Source organism: Schistocerca americana, chromosome 3 (genome assembly GCF_021461395.2).
Source record: "Schistocerca americana isolate TAMUIC-IGC-003095 chromosome 3, iqSchAmer2.1, whole genome shotgun sequence".
Lineage (NCBI taxonomy): Eukaryota > Metazoa > Arthropoda > Insecta > Orthoptera > Acrididae > Schistocerca > Schistocerca americana.
Genome location: NC_060121.1, coordinates 704,881,031 through 704,898,214, shown reverse-complemented (window position 1 = coordinate 704,898,214; position 17,184 = coordinate 704,881,031). Strand labels below are relative to the sequence as shown.

Here is a 17,184-nt window from a genome sequence, read left to right as displayed (position 1 = left end):
GCTGTCGTTTATCGACTAATAAAGTCATCAGAAGATCAAAACAAATTGCAAAACTATTTTTAAAAGGTATCTTTAAGGTGCGAAAATTGTTTATTGGCCCTAAATAACGAAAAGAGTGCTGTCATCCACATGACTGTTAAAAGAAATGCGTTAGACGTCGGCTACACGATAAATGAGCCAAATCTAAAGGCCGTAAATTCAACTAACTACCTAGGAATTACAATTACGAACAACTTAAACTGGAAGGAACACGCAGAAAATGTTGTGAGGAAGGCTAACTAATGACTGCGTTTTATTGGCAGGATACTTAGAAAATATAACAGACGTACTGAGGAAACTGCCTACACTACGATCGTCCGATCTCTTTTAGAATACTGCTGCGAGGTGTGGGACCCTTACCAGATAGGATTGACGGAGTACATAGAAAAAATTCAAAGAAGGGCAGCACGTTTTGTATTGTCGCGAAATAGAGGAGAGAGTATCACTGAGATGGTATAAGATTTGGGGTGGGCATAAATAAAACAAAGGTGTTTTTCGATGCGACGGAATATTCTCAGGAAATTCCAATCACCAACTTTCACCTCCGAATGCGAAAATATTGTGTTGACACCTACCTACATAGGGAGAAACGATCACCGCGATAAAATAACGGAAATCAGAGCTCTTACGGAAGATATACGTCTTCGTTCTTTCCGCGCTATATGAGATTGGAATAATAGAGAATTGTGGCTGGCTCTGAGCACTATGGGACTCAACTGCTGAGGTCATTAGTCCCCTAGAACTTAGAACTAGTTAAACCTAACTAACCTAAGGACATCACAAACATCCATGCCCGAGGCAGGATTCGAACCTGCGACCGTAGCGGTCTTGCGGTTCCAGACTGCAGCGCCTTTAACCGCACGGCCACTTCGGCCGGCAGAGAATTGTGAATGTGGTTCGATGAACCCTCTGCCAGGCACTTACACGTGGTTTGCAGGGTATCCATGTAGATATAAATGTAGAATATCCCCCATCCGATAACAGGGCTCCATTTCACAGATTACCTTGTTCACACTCCACGGATTCAGTTGCTTTGACACAAAGGAAAGTCAACAAGGCTAGTGTATAGGGTCTACTGCAAGCCTGTGAGGCCAATATTTCCACGTTCACACTGTCACCAAGCTATTGATCGTGATGGTATACTGCACCCTCTGTACCACAAAGCAAGCGTCGTTTTCGATCATGAGAGTTGACAGGGTGGGGTTCAACACCTCCCAACAATTTTCCGGCAGAATATCTATTATGAAAAACAGTTTCATCACGCAGTCCAGCGAAAACAAATCCATCCCAGAAAAAAATTCATAAACGAAAGCACCCTTTGTCATGGATTTCTTGCCTTTTTGGCTTTACCTGCTCAAGTATTGGAAGAGCCTTCAACAGGCAAAACATTAAATGTATGTTTCGTTCCCATTCAAAACTCAGAAATTTGCTGTCGGTCTCAGCAAATAAGGTGTGTACGAGAGTCCGTGTAAGTATGAAATCTCATACATGGGTCTGCCTTATTGCACAGTATAACACCGACTTGAAGAACGTCATCATCATACAAACCCGGGGAAATTTGATAAATCTACAGTAATGAAGCAATGCCGTATACAGGACGCCGTATGAAATACAAGGAGATAAAGGTTACACACTCGTTTTGGCTCTTGTGAGAGTGAGTGATAAAGGAGTCAACACATATAGTGCACTAGGTATACATTGGTGGGGAAGTACCGTATGACAATAACCGCTTTCTACATATTACAATCTAATATGGAGGGAAAATTTTATGTCTGACGACGCCTTTCTGCTATATTTCAACGTACCACTGCCACACTGTGTAATCCAGTTGTCCACTTTTTCTTCTCAAGAAGACGTTTCTATAAATAATGTTGAAAACACGGTAAAGATGTTTTAATAAACTTCCCAACTTACACCTGATTGGTTGTTTTACTATTTCTACAAGAAGATATTCTTACGGCGGATAATCTTATATATTATTGGAGAATTCACGTAGCTGTAAGTTACAGTCTGGATCCCTATCAAAGCAATACTCGGCAGCAGCAGCACCGTTGACATGGTGCGCACGCGGAATACCACAGCTCGGTTCCCGACAGGGAGATTTGGAGAAGCTACCGTCATCCGTCTGGAAGTAACTCGGTCACGCACACTTGACTTTCGGAGGATATCTCCATAAGAAGACCATCGCAATGTGGAAACCGGCAGTTCGTACCTGCCAGTAACAGCAGACAGCCACCGTCTGGGGCCGGCCGGGATGGTCTTGCGGTTCTAGGCGCTACAGTCTGGAACCGCGCGACCGCTACGGTCGCAGGTTCGAATCCTGCCTCGGGCATGGATGTGTGTGATGTCCTTAGGTTAGTTAGGTTTAAGTAGTTCTAAGTTCTAGGGGACTGATGACCTCAGAAGTTAAGTGCCATAGTGCTCACAGCCATTTGAACCATTTGAACCACCGTCTGGCGATGGGGCATCAGTGCCTCGAAGAAATAGGGCGGGACGTACACAGCGTGATCCGGCGCCACAGCCGAGAACCATAGACTGAAAAATGATTGCTGTTATATTCTTCTTAAAATGAAAATAATAATTGCAAAAAGTGCACAGAAAATTATTACTTTTTTGCATAGAACTAGAAAACAAAAATTTAAAGAATGTGTTGAATGACGTGCAAGTCGTTTATAACTTTTGAATGTAAAAAAAATTCACTAAATTTCCGATTTTGCTTGAAATGTATAGTGTTCTCATTGAAAACTGTATGTGCACACCTACAGTTGTAAATAACATGAGAGAGATATTTCATTGCCATGTAATATGGAAAGAAAAAACGTAAATTATAATTTTCGAGAAAATTTTGATATATTCTACAAAAACTTTGTGTATTTTCTACAATGATATTGCCATTGTCACTAAAAATAAGTCAGTGTAACGTCCCTTAGACATGTGTTTATGGTGCTTTGACATCACACTGAAGCTACCGTAGATAGCAAATTACCGTTGAACCCGTGTTTTGTTAAGTACATTGGCGAGTAAAGTATGCTGCTGAAAAGACAACTGTCCATTTCCAGGAATTTCCGAGTGTGAAAGTGTGTAATTCCAATTCCATTATAAGAAAATGGTGGCAAGGTGAGACAGTGAAATACCGTGGTATTTCTACGTTTATACACAGGTAGGAACCAGCGAGCAATTTAATAATGTCACAGATGGCTCAAAAGTTATCTCTTATCTTAATTTGATTTCTACAGACAGCAAAAGAGATTCAGGAAGTGACAAGTTACTCCTGTAGAACAGTGGCCGTCAAATAGTTTGACGGCCACTGTTCTACAGCAGTAACTTGTCACTGGCACCTCGGGCCGCATATGCCCCTATCTTACTATTAACTGGTAACCTACACAAACTGTTCCGAGCCCGCAATCGACTAGCTATAGTAAGGGTACGGTAAGCTGACCGCCGACCTTCAAATACAGATCGTTAAAAGTCGGCACCATTAGGGTCACTTCGTGTTAGCTCCTCTCTGTTTCAGATCGCTACCACCCTTAGCGATCCCAAAGCCGTGACGCTCTATGACCCTGACAGTATGGTACCGTGTTGTATGTGTGGGCGGATGAATGATTAATAACAGCTACAGTACTTACATTAAATGAGTTTTTCAATATAAGACACGATCAAAAATGTTTACTGAATGTTTTTTGAATACAATTTCTTCTACTCGATGGGCTGCATTACAATAACCGTAATTTAAATTCATATTTGTTGCTAAAAGCTGTATCGCATTTGAGGGTGACATTGTCAATAATGTGCATGGAGAATCCGTGTCACTTGTACGTAAAAATTTTGCCGTATCAGCTGATCGTACGAGTCACGCACGCCTGTGAGTTGTCATTACTGAAGACAGTAAATCACCCCATCTCTCACAGCCACCAACCCCGCAGTTGTCGCATTACTGACTAATCTGCCCCTGTGGTAAGTGGCCAACTTCACTTCTATCACAGCCGATTTTACCACCATCAATTAAAATTACACGTATCTTGAAATATTACTGTCTCTCCAAGCATTTTTGTTTGTTACTGGAAAGGAACATTACACTCTTAAGAAGCTTTTAATGTTAGTTGCCTCTCTTGGATTCGACTGTTAGTTCCTGATGCAATATTATTATAAAATACGGCTGAGAGAAGCTGGCTGCACCAATACTTGATCAGGGGCACATGTTGCCCGCGGGCCGCAGTTTGACGACCATTGTTCTAGACGGTTGTGGACAAACGCCTCTGGTCTACATCCGTAATAACACGCACGTAACAAGAGAATGTATCGTTTCCAAGGATTCGAAAGATAAATAACCTGCCCATTCTATAATTTAAATGTTGCCCACAGTTTCCTTTTTTAAAAAGGAAACACTTAATATTTCCGTGGACAATAGTTGAAATGTGGTCTCGGATGTGGAACACATTGCTGACGAGAAATCAGACTTGGCCATGTACACAGTACCATCCTGACATTTTCCTGAAGTCATTTAAGTTACTAAGAAAAACAGAAACCTGATACCCGAAACAAAACTGAAACGAGGTCTTAGCGGAAATGGAAGCATTGTAAATGACATTCGCCTGTCTTTCACGACTGACCTGTATGTTCCTGTGGTACATCAACTGGCGGAAAATCTTTGTTGCAAAATTCATCAGCCTTTGTCGAGTCTGTTGCACAGCTCTCTCTCTCTCTCTCTCTCTCTCTCTCTCTCTCTCTCTCTCTCTGTCTCTCTCCCCCTCCTATCCCTACCCCCTCCCCCCGATTTCCAAGCGTGTATCCCGTTGCACGAAGGGAATAGGATGTTACATAATAAGGTCGTAGATGGATTGAAAGTTATTATGCACCACCTTTTTTTTTTAATTACGTGAACTTCTTTTTCGTATATTAACGTATTTTAAATGCTTCTGGGCCGGAGATTGGGAATCAGCCCAGTATTCGCTACAAAGAACGTGAAAAACACTCAGCCTGGCTGGTGTACCAGCCCAACGGTCGTTGTTCCACCGCCCATGTTCGATTCCTTTCTGACTCACCTCCCTACCTTCCAAGTACACCGAGGCAACAGAAGTCGCGGGATAGCGACATGCACATACAAAGATGGCGGTAGTATCGCGAAGCTGTCCTTTGTACTCCGTTGACTCCTGTGGAAAATTTCCGGCCTCATCATAGCCGCACAACGAGAATTCAGATGGGTCAAATGGCTCTGAGCACTATTGGACTTAACTTCTGAGGTCATCAGTACCCTAGAACATAGAACTACTTGGACCTAACTAACCTAAGGGCATCACAAACATCCATACCGGAGGCAGGATTCGAAGCTGTGACCGTAGTGGTCGCGCGGATCCAGACTGTAGCGCCTAGAACCGCTCGGCCAGCCCGGCCGGCACAACGGAAATTAACGGACTTTCGACGCGGAATGGTAGCTGGGCCTATATGCACGAGACATTCCATTTCGGACATCATTACGGAATTCAGTATTCCGAGATCCACAGTGCCAAGAGTGTTCCGAGATTGCCAAATTTCAAGAATTACCTATCTACACGGACAACACGGTGGCCGAAGGCCATCACTTAACGACAGAGAGCAGCGGCGTTTGCATAGAAGTGTCAGTACTAACAGATAAGCAACACTGCGTGAAATAACCACAGAAATAAATTTGGGACGGATGACGAACGTATCCATTAGAACAATGCGGCGAAATTTTGCGTTAACGGGCTATGCCGGAAGACGACCGACGCGAGTGCATTTGCTCACAGCACATTACCTGCAGCGCCTCTCGTGGGCTCGTGACCATATCGGTTGGACCCTATACGACTGGATAGCCGTCGGCTGGTCAGATGAGTGCCGATTTCAGTTGGTAAGAGCTAATGGTAGATTTCAAGTGTGGCACACATCCCACGAAGCCATCAACCAAGGTTGTCAACAATGCACTTGATGTGAGCTGTATTTACGTGAAATGGATTGGGTCCTCTGATCCAACTGAATCGATCGTTGACTAGAAATGGTTATGTTTGGCTACTTGCAGACCATTTTCAGCCATTGATGAACTTCATGTTATGAAACTACGACATAATTTTTGCGGATTGCAAAGCGCCATGTCAACAGGCCACAGTTGTTTGCGATTAGTCTGAAGAATATTCTGGATCATTCAAGCAAATGTTTTGGTCACCCTGATCGCCTGACATGCACTGTGTGTTCGGCCATACACTGCTCCATGTGCTACCATTTTACTGTACTGTGCTATTGTTTGTCGTACCTACGCCGGCCGGCGTGGCCGAGCGGTTCTAGGCGTTACAGTCTGGAACCGTCAGATCGCTACGGTCGCAGGTTCGAATCCTGCCTCGGGCATGGATGTGTGTGATGTCCTTAGGTTAGTTAGGTTTAAGCAATTCTAAGTTCTAGGGGACTGATGACCTCAGAAGTTAAGTCCAATAGTGCTCACAGCCATTTGAACCATTTTCGTACCTACTACACACTGTACGACCCATAACGGCCCTGCAGACTAGGTGGCGAACACGCTGCTCTCTGATTACATTGCGTGACCACGTTAACTGCTCACCACTGCTCTCACACTCACTACCATTTCCTGTATTAGCGAAATGCACTACTATGACACACATGTTTCCGGGATGACGAACATCTGGCCTTATTAGAAGGCACACAGACTCTGATACTCTGCCCATAGACATTGAAGCCTCGTACTGGCACTTGATTTCATAGTTTTACTACCTTTGGTTGTTCTTTACTAAGTGAGCTTGGCGTAATATTGACTTATTCAGTGAGTCAAGAGATGGTAATTCTGCGTCTTCGTTTACGCCGTCTTTGTACGGCGTTAATAATTTAATACATTCCTATATGTAATCCACGTTTAAATTCATTCTGTGTGTTCCTGCAAACGTTTTTGCATAGTTGCATGCAGACGAGACGAAACTCTTAGGACAGTGGGAAACGGAGGGTTCGTGTTATAACTGCTCCGTCTTTCCTCGTTCGGTACGTACCACGGGATGTGTCGAACTTAACTGACGAACATATTACGATTTTAATACGCACGCCTGGAGATCGGTTGGAGTAAACCCGAACTCGACCATTAGGAATTGCGTGATAGTAGCCGTGACGGTCAAAATATAAGAATTGTCTAAATCCAGACGATCGCAGTGATCTCCAGAAAAGATATGTTGATATTTTCTGTAAAAAATTGTGGCTTATAACTGTAGCTCACAAGCGTGCCTATCATTCGCAGGAGACATCAGAATAATGCCATGTAACACCGCCTCTAGACTTGAAAATGAGAATTCGGCGATGAACATTCCAAAAAATTCTTCAGGTATGCCAAACCCAGTTGAAAACCGTTGAATGATGGTTAGACGAATCAAAAATACCAAATTTCGGAGACGTTGATTGCTACGGCTCACTGGTTGTTACAAACATCCCTAGACATTTTCTGTGTGTAATTTATAGGGCCAGTGGGATAGTGTGTTTGAGTCTACGTCACACCGGGAACGTATGCGCGGATCCCTGTGAATGCGGCTATTGTCTAGGAAGAGGGAGTGTCCACATCACACCCATAACATAGATGTAGAATAAAGGGCAACACTTCGTCACCAAAAAACATCTTGCTTCATCGTTACGGCAATAGGAATGAGAGCGCCCAAGGCATGGTACGAAAAACACCCTCAAAAGGTTTGTGGACTGGGTTCGTCCTCTTTGATGAAAATCTCAATGCCGCTGAAAACTACTAATACAGGTGTACCGGTAGGACGTATGAGTAGGTTTTAGGGCGGCACACACACGATGAAAGTAACAGAGGATAGTGAGTAGTAAAATACATTACTGAACTTTAGTAATGCTTCTTACGGCAATTATGGATTGCAGGTTTAGCCCATCTGTCCTGCTTTGGCTACAGTTCGATGAACACAAACTAAATAATATTCTCTGAACTAAAGTTGTAAGAAAACTAATCTTCTGTCTGGATGTACTACTCGAAGAACAGTTCCAAACTAACAGTACTCAGTTAAATTTCTAGGCAGATGGTCTCCGTCCATACACGATAATTCTATTCACTGTTCTGTTTCTAATGAAGACCAACCACTGTCTATCTATCGGCCACTGTTTCTATCACACTCGACGACGTGAAGACTCGACGAACGTTCTGCAGGAATCCCCAACAAGTTTCTGACTGATTTACAATTTCCAGCCGACAATTGATGCTCGCACATGGTTACTTTAGTGCGCGTCTCTCTTCCTGGTGACGCTGCACTCCAAGAGCGCGATTCTCTCTGGCAGCGTGATTGGATTGCGTGCAGCTATATTCTTGCTGTGGACGGACCTTCAAGATGCTTCTGGTACCAAATGTTACGAACTCTATCTTGTGTGGTATCTCAGTACACCACAAAGAAAAACCAGAACCACTTCCGGCACGAGCTGAAATCTCCGCTCCTTGGGGAATAAACGCCTCACTTGACAACTTGTATCATTTGAAACGAAGCAGAATCCCGACTCTTCCGACACGCGTCTAGTCAGTTACTGTCCAATTCCTGAGTTGTTTAGTTAAGCAGCCTTGTGTGCCACTGTGAGGAGTGTCTACTGCATGCACTTCCCATGGCAATGTTGCTCGGAAACTGGGTGAGACGGGCTTCCATGAGTAACAGCAGCATTACCTGTTGGGTTGACACTGACAAGACGTGTCTGTCGTTTCCCCGCCTGTCAGTTAGGATCTCTCTATGACAGACGTTCGTACGCCATGTGACATGGCTGCGAGTGGTACACCAGTCCCTGTAGACTCGACGAACAGTCCGTGTTGACGCACGAAACAGTCCGACCACGTATTTCACAGTGTGGTCGTGGGCACGTCCAAACATGAATGCTCCTCCATTCTGTCTTTCTATCCACGCCTGCGCTTTTGTCACACAGTCGACTGGCATTCATACACCATTTCAATTCTGTGACTTGCCTCAGCGCTGGTAAGAGGTGTACACGGTCTACAGCACTTAAAAGCAGCTAAAGAACAATTTTGAGGAAGTATCTGACATTCAGACCGATGAGCTCCTTACTGTAAGGAAATGGACATTGATGTCCTGTGGGCCTGCTAACTGGACAGACTGGAAGCAGAGAAGGAAAGCGGCGAGTACTCACTCCGCGTAATCCGTCTGCGACGGCGCCGTGCTCCGCCCACATGGCAGGGTCGGCGTGGAGGGAGCCCACCGACACGAAGAACGCCACTGCAGCCGCCACCGCCGCGTTGAGCAGCAGCCGCAGCACCCACGACGACTGCAACACATCAGGCGGGCATGCCAGCAGCTGAGGATTCCAAGTGAAGCAGGGGGCAGTCATAGTGGTCATGAAACCCCTGTTTTACACCACTGTTTGCTTTTGTGCCAATGTGCACAGCTCTAACACAAAACTAGGTGAATAACCGGCGTTGGCTGGGTATCCTGGGTATGTATTTATTCCAGTCTTCTATTAGTCCATCCCCTCCTTCCCCCTGTCTCTGCCCATCTACCCCTTGTCCCCTCCTCCTCCTGCCTTCTCTTTCTGTCGACCTCCTCTTGCCCCTTCTCTCTATCTGCTCCCACTCTGTCCATTTCCTCCTCCCCTTTGCTCTGACCATCTTTAACTCCCCAGCGCTCTTTAGATCTCCTCCTGTCCCCCTATTCTGTATTTCTCTTGCTCCTCTTGCTCTTCCCTTTCTCTGTCCATCTCCTCCTCCACCTCTCTCCATGTCTATTTCCCCGTCTCTGCCTGCCTCCACCTCCCTTCCTATCGCCTATTTGTGTCCATCTCCTCCTTCCTCGCCTCTCCATCTCCTCTTCCCCCACATTTGTCTGTCCGTCATACCCACACCTATAGGAGGTAGATTTCTCTTACCCCTGAAGTATTTCCTTGCAGATAGTAAGCAACATGTGTACCAAGTTGGCTATAAATCTATCCAAGGAATTCGGAAAAGTTTCTTACATGTGGGTTCACCCGTATACGCACATGTCACATATGTTTTGCGCAGGTCAATGTTTATGTCGTATTATTTCCAGATCTATGTGTCGTAAAATGACATACATTTGCGGGCACAGTCAGTGATATATGTGAATACTGTCTGCAAAATGTGTAGCGAATAGAGTACGTAGTAGAGAAGTAATAAACGAAAACTTCATGCCAGGCAATTTTACTGCATCAACAGAGAAAATTTCATTAATTTGTGGGTAGTGTCGGGAGAAAAAGTGTTATATAAAGTTTTGAAATTATATGTTAACTTTATTTGCAGATGATAAAGTTCACAAATTCTCAAATACTAGATGAATAAAGCCTGGTTCTTTGAGCGTCATGCGCTGTGCTTTTCTTTCCACTCCCACCCCCACATCTTTCATAGATAGGTGGTTCTTAACCCCACAGCGCCTCTTTCCTGCCAGTAAGTGATATGTGTACCAAGTTTGGTTGAAATCGATTCAATAGTTTAGGAGGAGATGCGGGACATACATAAACATATACATATATATAAACATATGTTATTATAATATTTGTAGGTTACAACGTACCGGTGGTCAAGGGGCAGTGCCTTTGAGAAGTCATCAAAACGTTCTAATTCCAGGGTTCAAACCCTGACACCGCTTAAATATTGAATAAAAATCATCAGCATTTGCGGCCGAAGACTTCCAGCACGAGAAGTACTCTCACTCTGCCAACTGCCTCTTCAAAGAGTGCGGAGAAGCGGAAAGAGATTCAGGGCACAATCTTTTCATAGGGGTGCGAAACTGCCCCTAAAGGTGGAAGAATCAGGAATGATCAGCAGCATGAGGAAGCAGAAGACAATGGAAACCACTGCATTAAAGAAATATAAAGTGTATCCACAGGACAAGTGGCCGGAAATTTAAAAACTATCATGATGATCTCTCCATTGACAAAACATTCCGATAGTCCTCCATTCGGATCTCCGTGAGGGGACTGCAAAGGAAGAGGAGACCATGAGAGAAAGATAAAATAACCAACTAAAGGGGCATGAAATGTCAGAAATTTGGACGTGGTAGGGAATGTAGAAAATCTGAAAAGTGAAATGCAAAGGCTCAATCTAGGTACACTACAGGTCAGTGAAGTGAAATGGATAGGAGATAAGGGTTTATGGTCAGATGACTATAGGGTCATATCAACAGGAGCAGAAAATGGTATAACGGGAGAAAGATTCGTTATGAATAGTAATGTAGGGCAAAGGGTGTGTTACAGTGAACAGTTCGATTACAGGGTTATTCTTGTCAGAATCGACAGCAAAACAAAACCAACAACGACAGTTCAAGTAAATATGCCGATATCACAAGCTGACGATGAAGAGATAGAGAAAGTATATGAGGACACTGAAAGGGAACTACATTATGTAAAGGGAGATGAAAATCTAATAGTTATGGAAGACTGGAATGCAGTTGTAGGAGAAGGAGTAGAACACATGGTACTAGGAATGAGAAAGGAGAAAGATTAATTGAGTTCTGTCCCAAATTTCAGCTAGTAATAGCGAATGCTCTGTTCAAGAATCACAACAGGAAAACTTATACTTTCATAAAGCCGGGGTGTACAGAAAGATTTCAGTTAGATTACACTATGGTCAGACAGAGATTCCGAAATCTGATGCTGGCTTGTAAGGCGTATCAAGACTCAGATCACAATTTAGTAGTGATGAAGAGTAGGCTTAAGTTTGGGAGATTAGTCAAGTAGAATCAATAAGCAAAGAATTTTGATACTAAGAAATAAAGAGATACACTTGAAGTTCTCGAAGGCTCTAGATACTGTAATAAGGAATAAGTCAGTAGGTAGTACGGTTGAAGAGGAGTCGACACCTCTCAAAAGTACAAATACAGAAGTTGGAAAGAAAACACAAGTACTGCGAAGAAACCATGGTTAACGGAAGAAATACTTCAGTCGATCGATGAAACAAGGAAGTACAAAAACGTTCAGAGTAATTCAGGAATACAGGAATGAAACAAATAGGAAGCGCAAGGCAGCTAAGGTAAAATGGGTGCATGAAAAATGTGAAGAAATCGAAAGAATAATGATTGTCGAAAGTACTCACTCAGGATATAGAAAAGTCAAAACAACCTTCAGTGAAATTCAAAGCAACTGGAATCACACAGGTAAATGCAGAGGAGAGAATGAGTAGGTGGAAAGAATACATTGAAGTGCTCTATGAGGGCGCAGATTTGTCTGATGTGATAGAGGTTCAAATGGCTCTGAGCACTATGGGACTTAACATCTATGGTCATCAGTCCCCTAGAACTTAGAACTACCTAAACCTAACTAACCTAAGGACAGCACACAACACCCAGCCATCACGAGGCAGAGAAAATCCCTGACCCCGCCGGGAATCGAACCCGGGAACCCGGGCGTGGGAAGCGAGAACGCTACCGCACGACCACGAGATGCGGGCGATGTGATAGAGGATCAAACAGGATTCGATATAGGGGAGACAGGGGATCCAGTATTAGCTTCAGCATTTAAAAGAGCTTTGGAAGACTTAAAATCAAATAGCGCAGAAGGGATTGATACCATTCCACCAGCTTTTCTAAAATCATTGGAAGAAGTGGCAACAAAACGACCACTGACGCTGGTGTGCAGAATGTATGAGACCAGCGATATACCATTTGATTTCGGAAAAATATCATCAACACAATTCTGAAGACTGCAAGAGCTGAAAATTATGAAAATTACCGCACAATCAGCTTAGCAGCTCATTCATCTAGGTTGCTGACAAGAATAATATACAGAAGAATGGAAAAGAAAATTGAAGAAATGTTAGATGACGATCAGGTTGGCTTTAGGAAAGGTGAAGGCACGAGACAGCCAGTTCTCAAGTTGCTTTTGATAATGAAAGCAAGATTAAAGAAAAATCAAGACGCGTTCATAGGATTTATCGACCTGGAAAAAGCTTTCAACAGTGTGAAGTGGTGCAAGATGGTTGCAATTCGGAGAAAAATAGGGATAAGCTATAGGCAGAGACGGATAATATACAATATGCACAAAAAACCGATAGGAAACGGTATGAGTGGAAGTGCAAGAATGAAGTGCTAAGATTTAAAAGGGTGTAAGACAGTAATGTAGTCTTTTGTCCCTTCTGTTCAATCTGTACATCGAAGAAACAACGCCGGAAGTGAAAAGTTCAACAATGGGATTAAAATTCAAAGTGAAAATATATCAGTGATGCGATTCGTTGGTGACATTGCTATTCTGAGTGAAAGTGGAGAAGAATTACAGGATTTGCTGAATGCAATGAATGGTCTAATGCATACAGAATATGGATTGAGGGTAAATCGAAGAAGCCGAAAGTAATGAGAATTAGCACAAAGGAGAACAGCGAGAAACTTAACAGCAGTATTGATGGTAACGAAGTAGATGAACTGAAGGAATTCTAATATCTGGGAAGCAACGCAACCAATAAATGACGGAGCAAGGTGGACATCAAAATCAGACTAGCGCTGGCAAAATGGACGTACCTGGCCAAGAGATGTCTACCAATATCAAACATTGGCTTTTATTTGAGGTAGAAATTTCTGATAATATGCTTTTGGAGCACAGCATTGTATGGTAGTGAAACGTGGACTGTGGGAGAACTGGAACAGAAAAGAATCGAAGCATTTGAGATGTCGTGCTGCAGACGAATGTTGTAAGCTAGGTGGACTGATAAAGTAACGAATGAGAAGGTTCTGTGCAGAATCGCAGAGGAAAGGAATATATGGAGAACACTGACAAGAAGGGACACTGTAATAGGACATGTGTTAAGACATCAGGGAACAATTTTCATTGTACTAGAGGGAGCTGTATAAGGTAAAAGCTGTAGAAGAAGACAGAGAGCCGAATACGTTCAGCAAATAATTGAGGATGTGGGTTGCATGTGCTACTCTGAGATGACGAGGGTGGCACAGAAGTGGAGTTTGACGCGGGCTGCATCAAACCAGTCAGAAGACTGATGACTGGGTTAAAAATTTACAAAAAAATGTTATATTTCAGGAAAACTGGGTCAGCGCGACCTAGGAAACTGGATGGCAGAACAGTGACACCAGAAATTCTCTATGTCTGTAAGTTCTCAGTAATTGGAAGAATGCACAGATTGCACCAGCCAATAAGAAGCGTAGAAGAAGTGACGAGCAAAACTACCATCGAATTACATCGGCGTCAGTCTGCTGTATATTGCTCGTGACACATACTCTGAGTGCAAATATAATGTGGTTCCACGCCAACCGCATGAATTCCAAAGATACCAGTTTTGCGAAACTCAACCCGCGCTTTAGTCACATGCCATCCTGAACTCCATGGATCAAGGCAGTCAAATGGACGTATTGCTTCTTGACTTCCAAAAAGCTTTTGACACGATACCGTACCAACGCTTATAAACAAAAGTACGATAATATGGGAAATCAAACGAAGTTTGTGACTGATCTGAGGACATCTCAGGTGGAGAACTAGCATTTTATCTTGGAAAGTAACTTCATTGCGTGTCCCGGGGAAGTGTGTTGGAATCCTTTCCGTTCACGTTGTATACCAATGACCTGGTAGACAGTATTAATTGTATCCTCATTCTTTTTGTGGGTCATGTAGTTATTTATAATGAAAAACTATTTGGAAAACCTCAAAATATCTAAGCAGATCTCGATAAGATTGCTGAATGTTGCAAAGTTTGGAGAGTTGCTGTAAATTTACAGAAATCACAAAACGCAGAAAAGTTGTACTTTATGGCTACAGTATCAAGGAGTCACAATTATAAGTGGTCAGCTCATAAAAATACATGAGTGTAACTGTTTTTGCCACGTGGACTCAGATGCAGGTAAAGCGGATGGCGGACTTTTGTTTACTGGTAGGATACTGGGAAAAGTCAGTCATTCTACAAGTCAGATTACTGATAAAACACCCATGTGACACATTCTTGATTATTTCTCAAATGTGTGGGACCTGTATCAAATATAAGTAACAGAGGGTGTCGAATGTTTGCAAAGGAGGACAGCACATACTGTCACAGACTTGTCTGAGCCATCACAGACGTCAATGGATATGTTTAAAAACCTGAGCTGACAGGCACTTGAAGATAGTTGCCAATTATCCTGTTATCCTACTTACAGAGTTCCAAGGACCAGTTTTAAGCGAGTAATCGAGAACTGTACTTCAGCTCCCTACGACATCTGTTCACGCTGCTGATTGCTGCGTTCTGCTTGACTGTGGAGATACTGATACTGATAGTAAATTTGATGGAAAACTGCCTGACCTGTGTTTCCCAATTAACAAGTACATTTAGCCGCACCTGCTAATTTACTGCTGTCTCAACCGCGAACAGCATGGGATTCCATCTCCTCTAGCAGGAGTTTCTGACAGCTAAATGAATAGTTCTAGGATACAACAGGGCAATTCAACAGACCAGAAGTCCGACAGGTCTTGCATATAATGTTCCAAAGAAAACACATGAAAATGCGAGGCACCTTGTTTAAAGTTAATTACCACTCATCTATAATACAAAAACTAGCCTAGGAAGTATTGCTAAACGAAAAGGTAAAAGAAAAAAATACTTTCAACATAAACGAGCGTTTTGATAACTGCTCCTGCAGCTGATCAGAGAGAGAGAGAGAGAGAGAGAGAGAGAGAGAGAGAGAGAGAGTACACTGAGAGATATGTGGAAATGGTTAACAGTCACGAGAATTGAGGAGATCGAAGCCCAGGCAGGGGCAGTACGAAGTACTGTCACGAAAGCACGGATGGCTTCATCGCGCCAGCCGACTGAGATGACAACCACAGCATTTCTGCGAATTCACTACCAAAATATTCGCGGTTGTATTACAATGAATGAGAAACAACGCCAACTCGAGCTGTAAGGTCGATAGCTGATACTAAGAACATTTGGTGCGCACAAGGATATATAAATCACAGCAATATCTGCTCTACCGGAGATCGCGAACCGACTACAACCAATAAGAGCAAACGACTGAGGACGAGAGGGCCTATCTCGTCAGTCTTTTTACAGAAGTCACTGCACCTCAATATGCGTACGATGACAGAAGAATTCTAAATAGAGCAAATTTTTGGGTTTGATCCGGTCAATAAGGCCTGGTCTCATGGTTCAGAGGTTGGAGTTCCTGGAGTGGCGTCAGTTCTGGAAAAAGTTGGAACGTACTAGCGTACCTGTGCTGAAAGGACACCGCGGCGAAAAAATTGAAAGTAATGGCTGAAGCAGCCTTTACGACTAGTCACCATGTTGCGAATTGTTACGAATAGTTAAAATAAGTCTGGGAAAAATCCTCCACCCCGCCATGAGACAAAAGTCCTCCGATTAGGAAAGCCTACGATGATCGCTAAATGTCGATGAAAATTAGTTTGATGTCACTTAATCAACGATTAACTCGGAATATTATTCGGAGAGACCCAGGACATATACCGAATTATTAGTTAATTTGCGTACAGTCTGAATCTACCATCGGAAATGCAAATTACCTTTTCCTGGTAGAATATCTCTTTGTTAGGAAGGCTGGACAACGGCGGCAGTCGTTCCTACCTCACACCTCGTGGTGTGATTGAAAAAAAGTTTTTGCTCTGCAAACTCACTACGTATCGCTCCCGTTTTAAACGTGAAGACGAGATTAGACCATTTATAACGTGCATACAGTTATTCAAACAGTTAAATTACCTCGCGATCCAAACGCAAATACACCCTTTTTTCACATCATATCTTGTGAACCATGGATGAAGGGTATCAGACGGATGCCATATTCCTTGACTTCCGGAAAGCGTTTGACTCGGTGTCGCACTGCAGACTCCTAACTAAGGTACGAGCATATGGGATTGGTTCCCAAATATGTGAGTGGCTCGAAAACTTCTTAAGTAATAGAACCCAGTACGTTGTCCTCGATGGTGAGTGTTCATCGGAGGTGAGGGTATCATCTGGATGGCTCCAGGGAAGTGTGCTGGGTCCGCTGTTGTTTTCTATCTACATAAATGATCTCTTAGATAGGGTGGATAGCAATGTGCGGCTGTTTGCTGATGATGCTGTGGCGTACGGGAAGGTGTCGTCATTGACTGACTGTAGGAGGATACAAGATGACTCGGACAGGATTTGTGATTGGTGTAAAGAATGGCAGCTAACTCTAAATATAGATAAATGTAAATTAATGCAGATGAATAGGAAAA

General features: G+C 43.3%; 1 protein-coding gene across 1 annotated transcript in view; it reads right to left on the bottom strand.

The window, feature by feature from the left end:
* The window catches only part of LOC124606327, a 273,720-nt gene extending 264,409 nt beyond the window's left edge, over window positions 1-9,311 (bottom strand). The window contains exon 1 of the mRNA XM_047138309.1: window positions 9,181-9,311. Within this exon, the coding sequence (XP_046994265.1) occupies window positions 9,181-9,222 (42 nt within the window). The 5' untranslated portion in view covers window positions 9,223-9,311. The remainder of the gene's footprint in view (window positions 1-9,180) is intronic.
* Window positions 9,312-17,184: the final 7,873 nt, after the last annotated feature.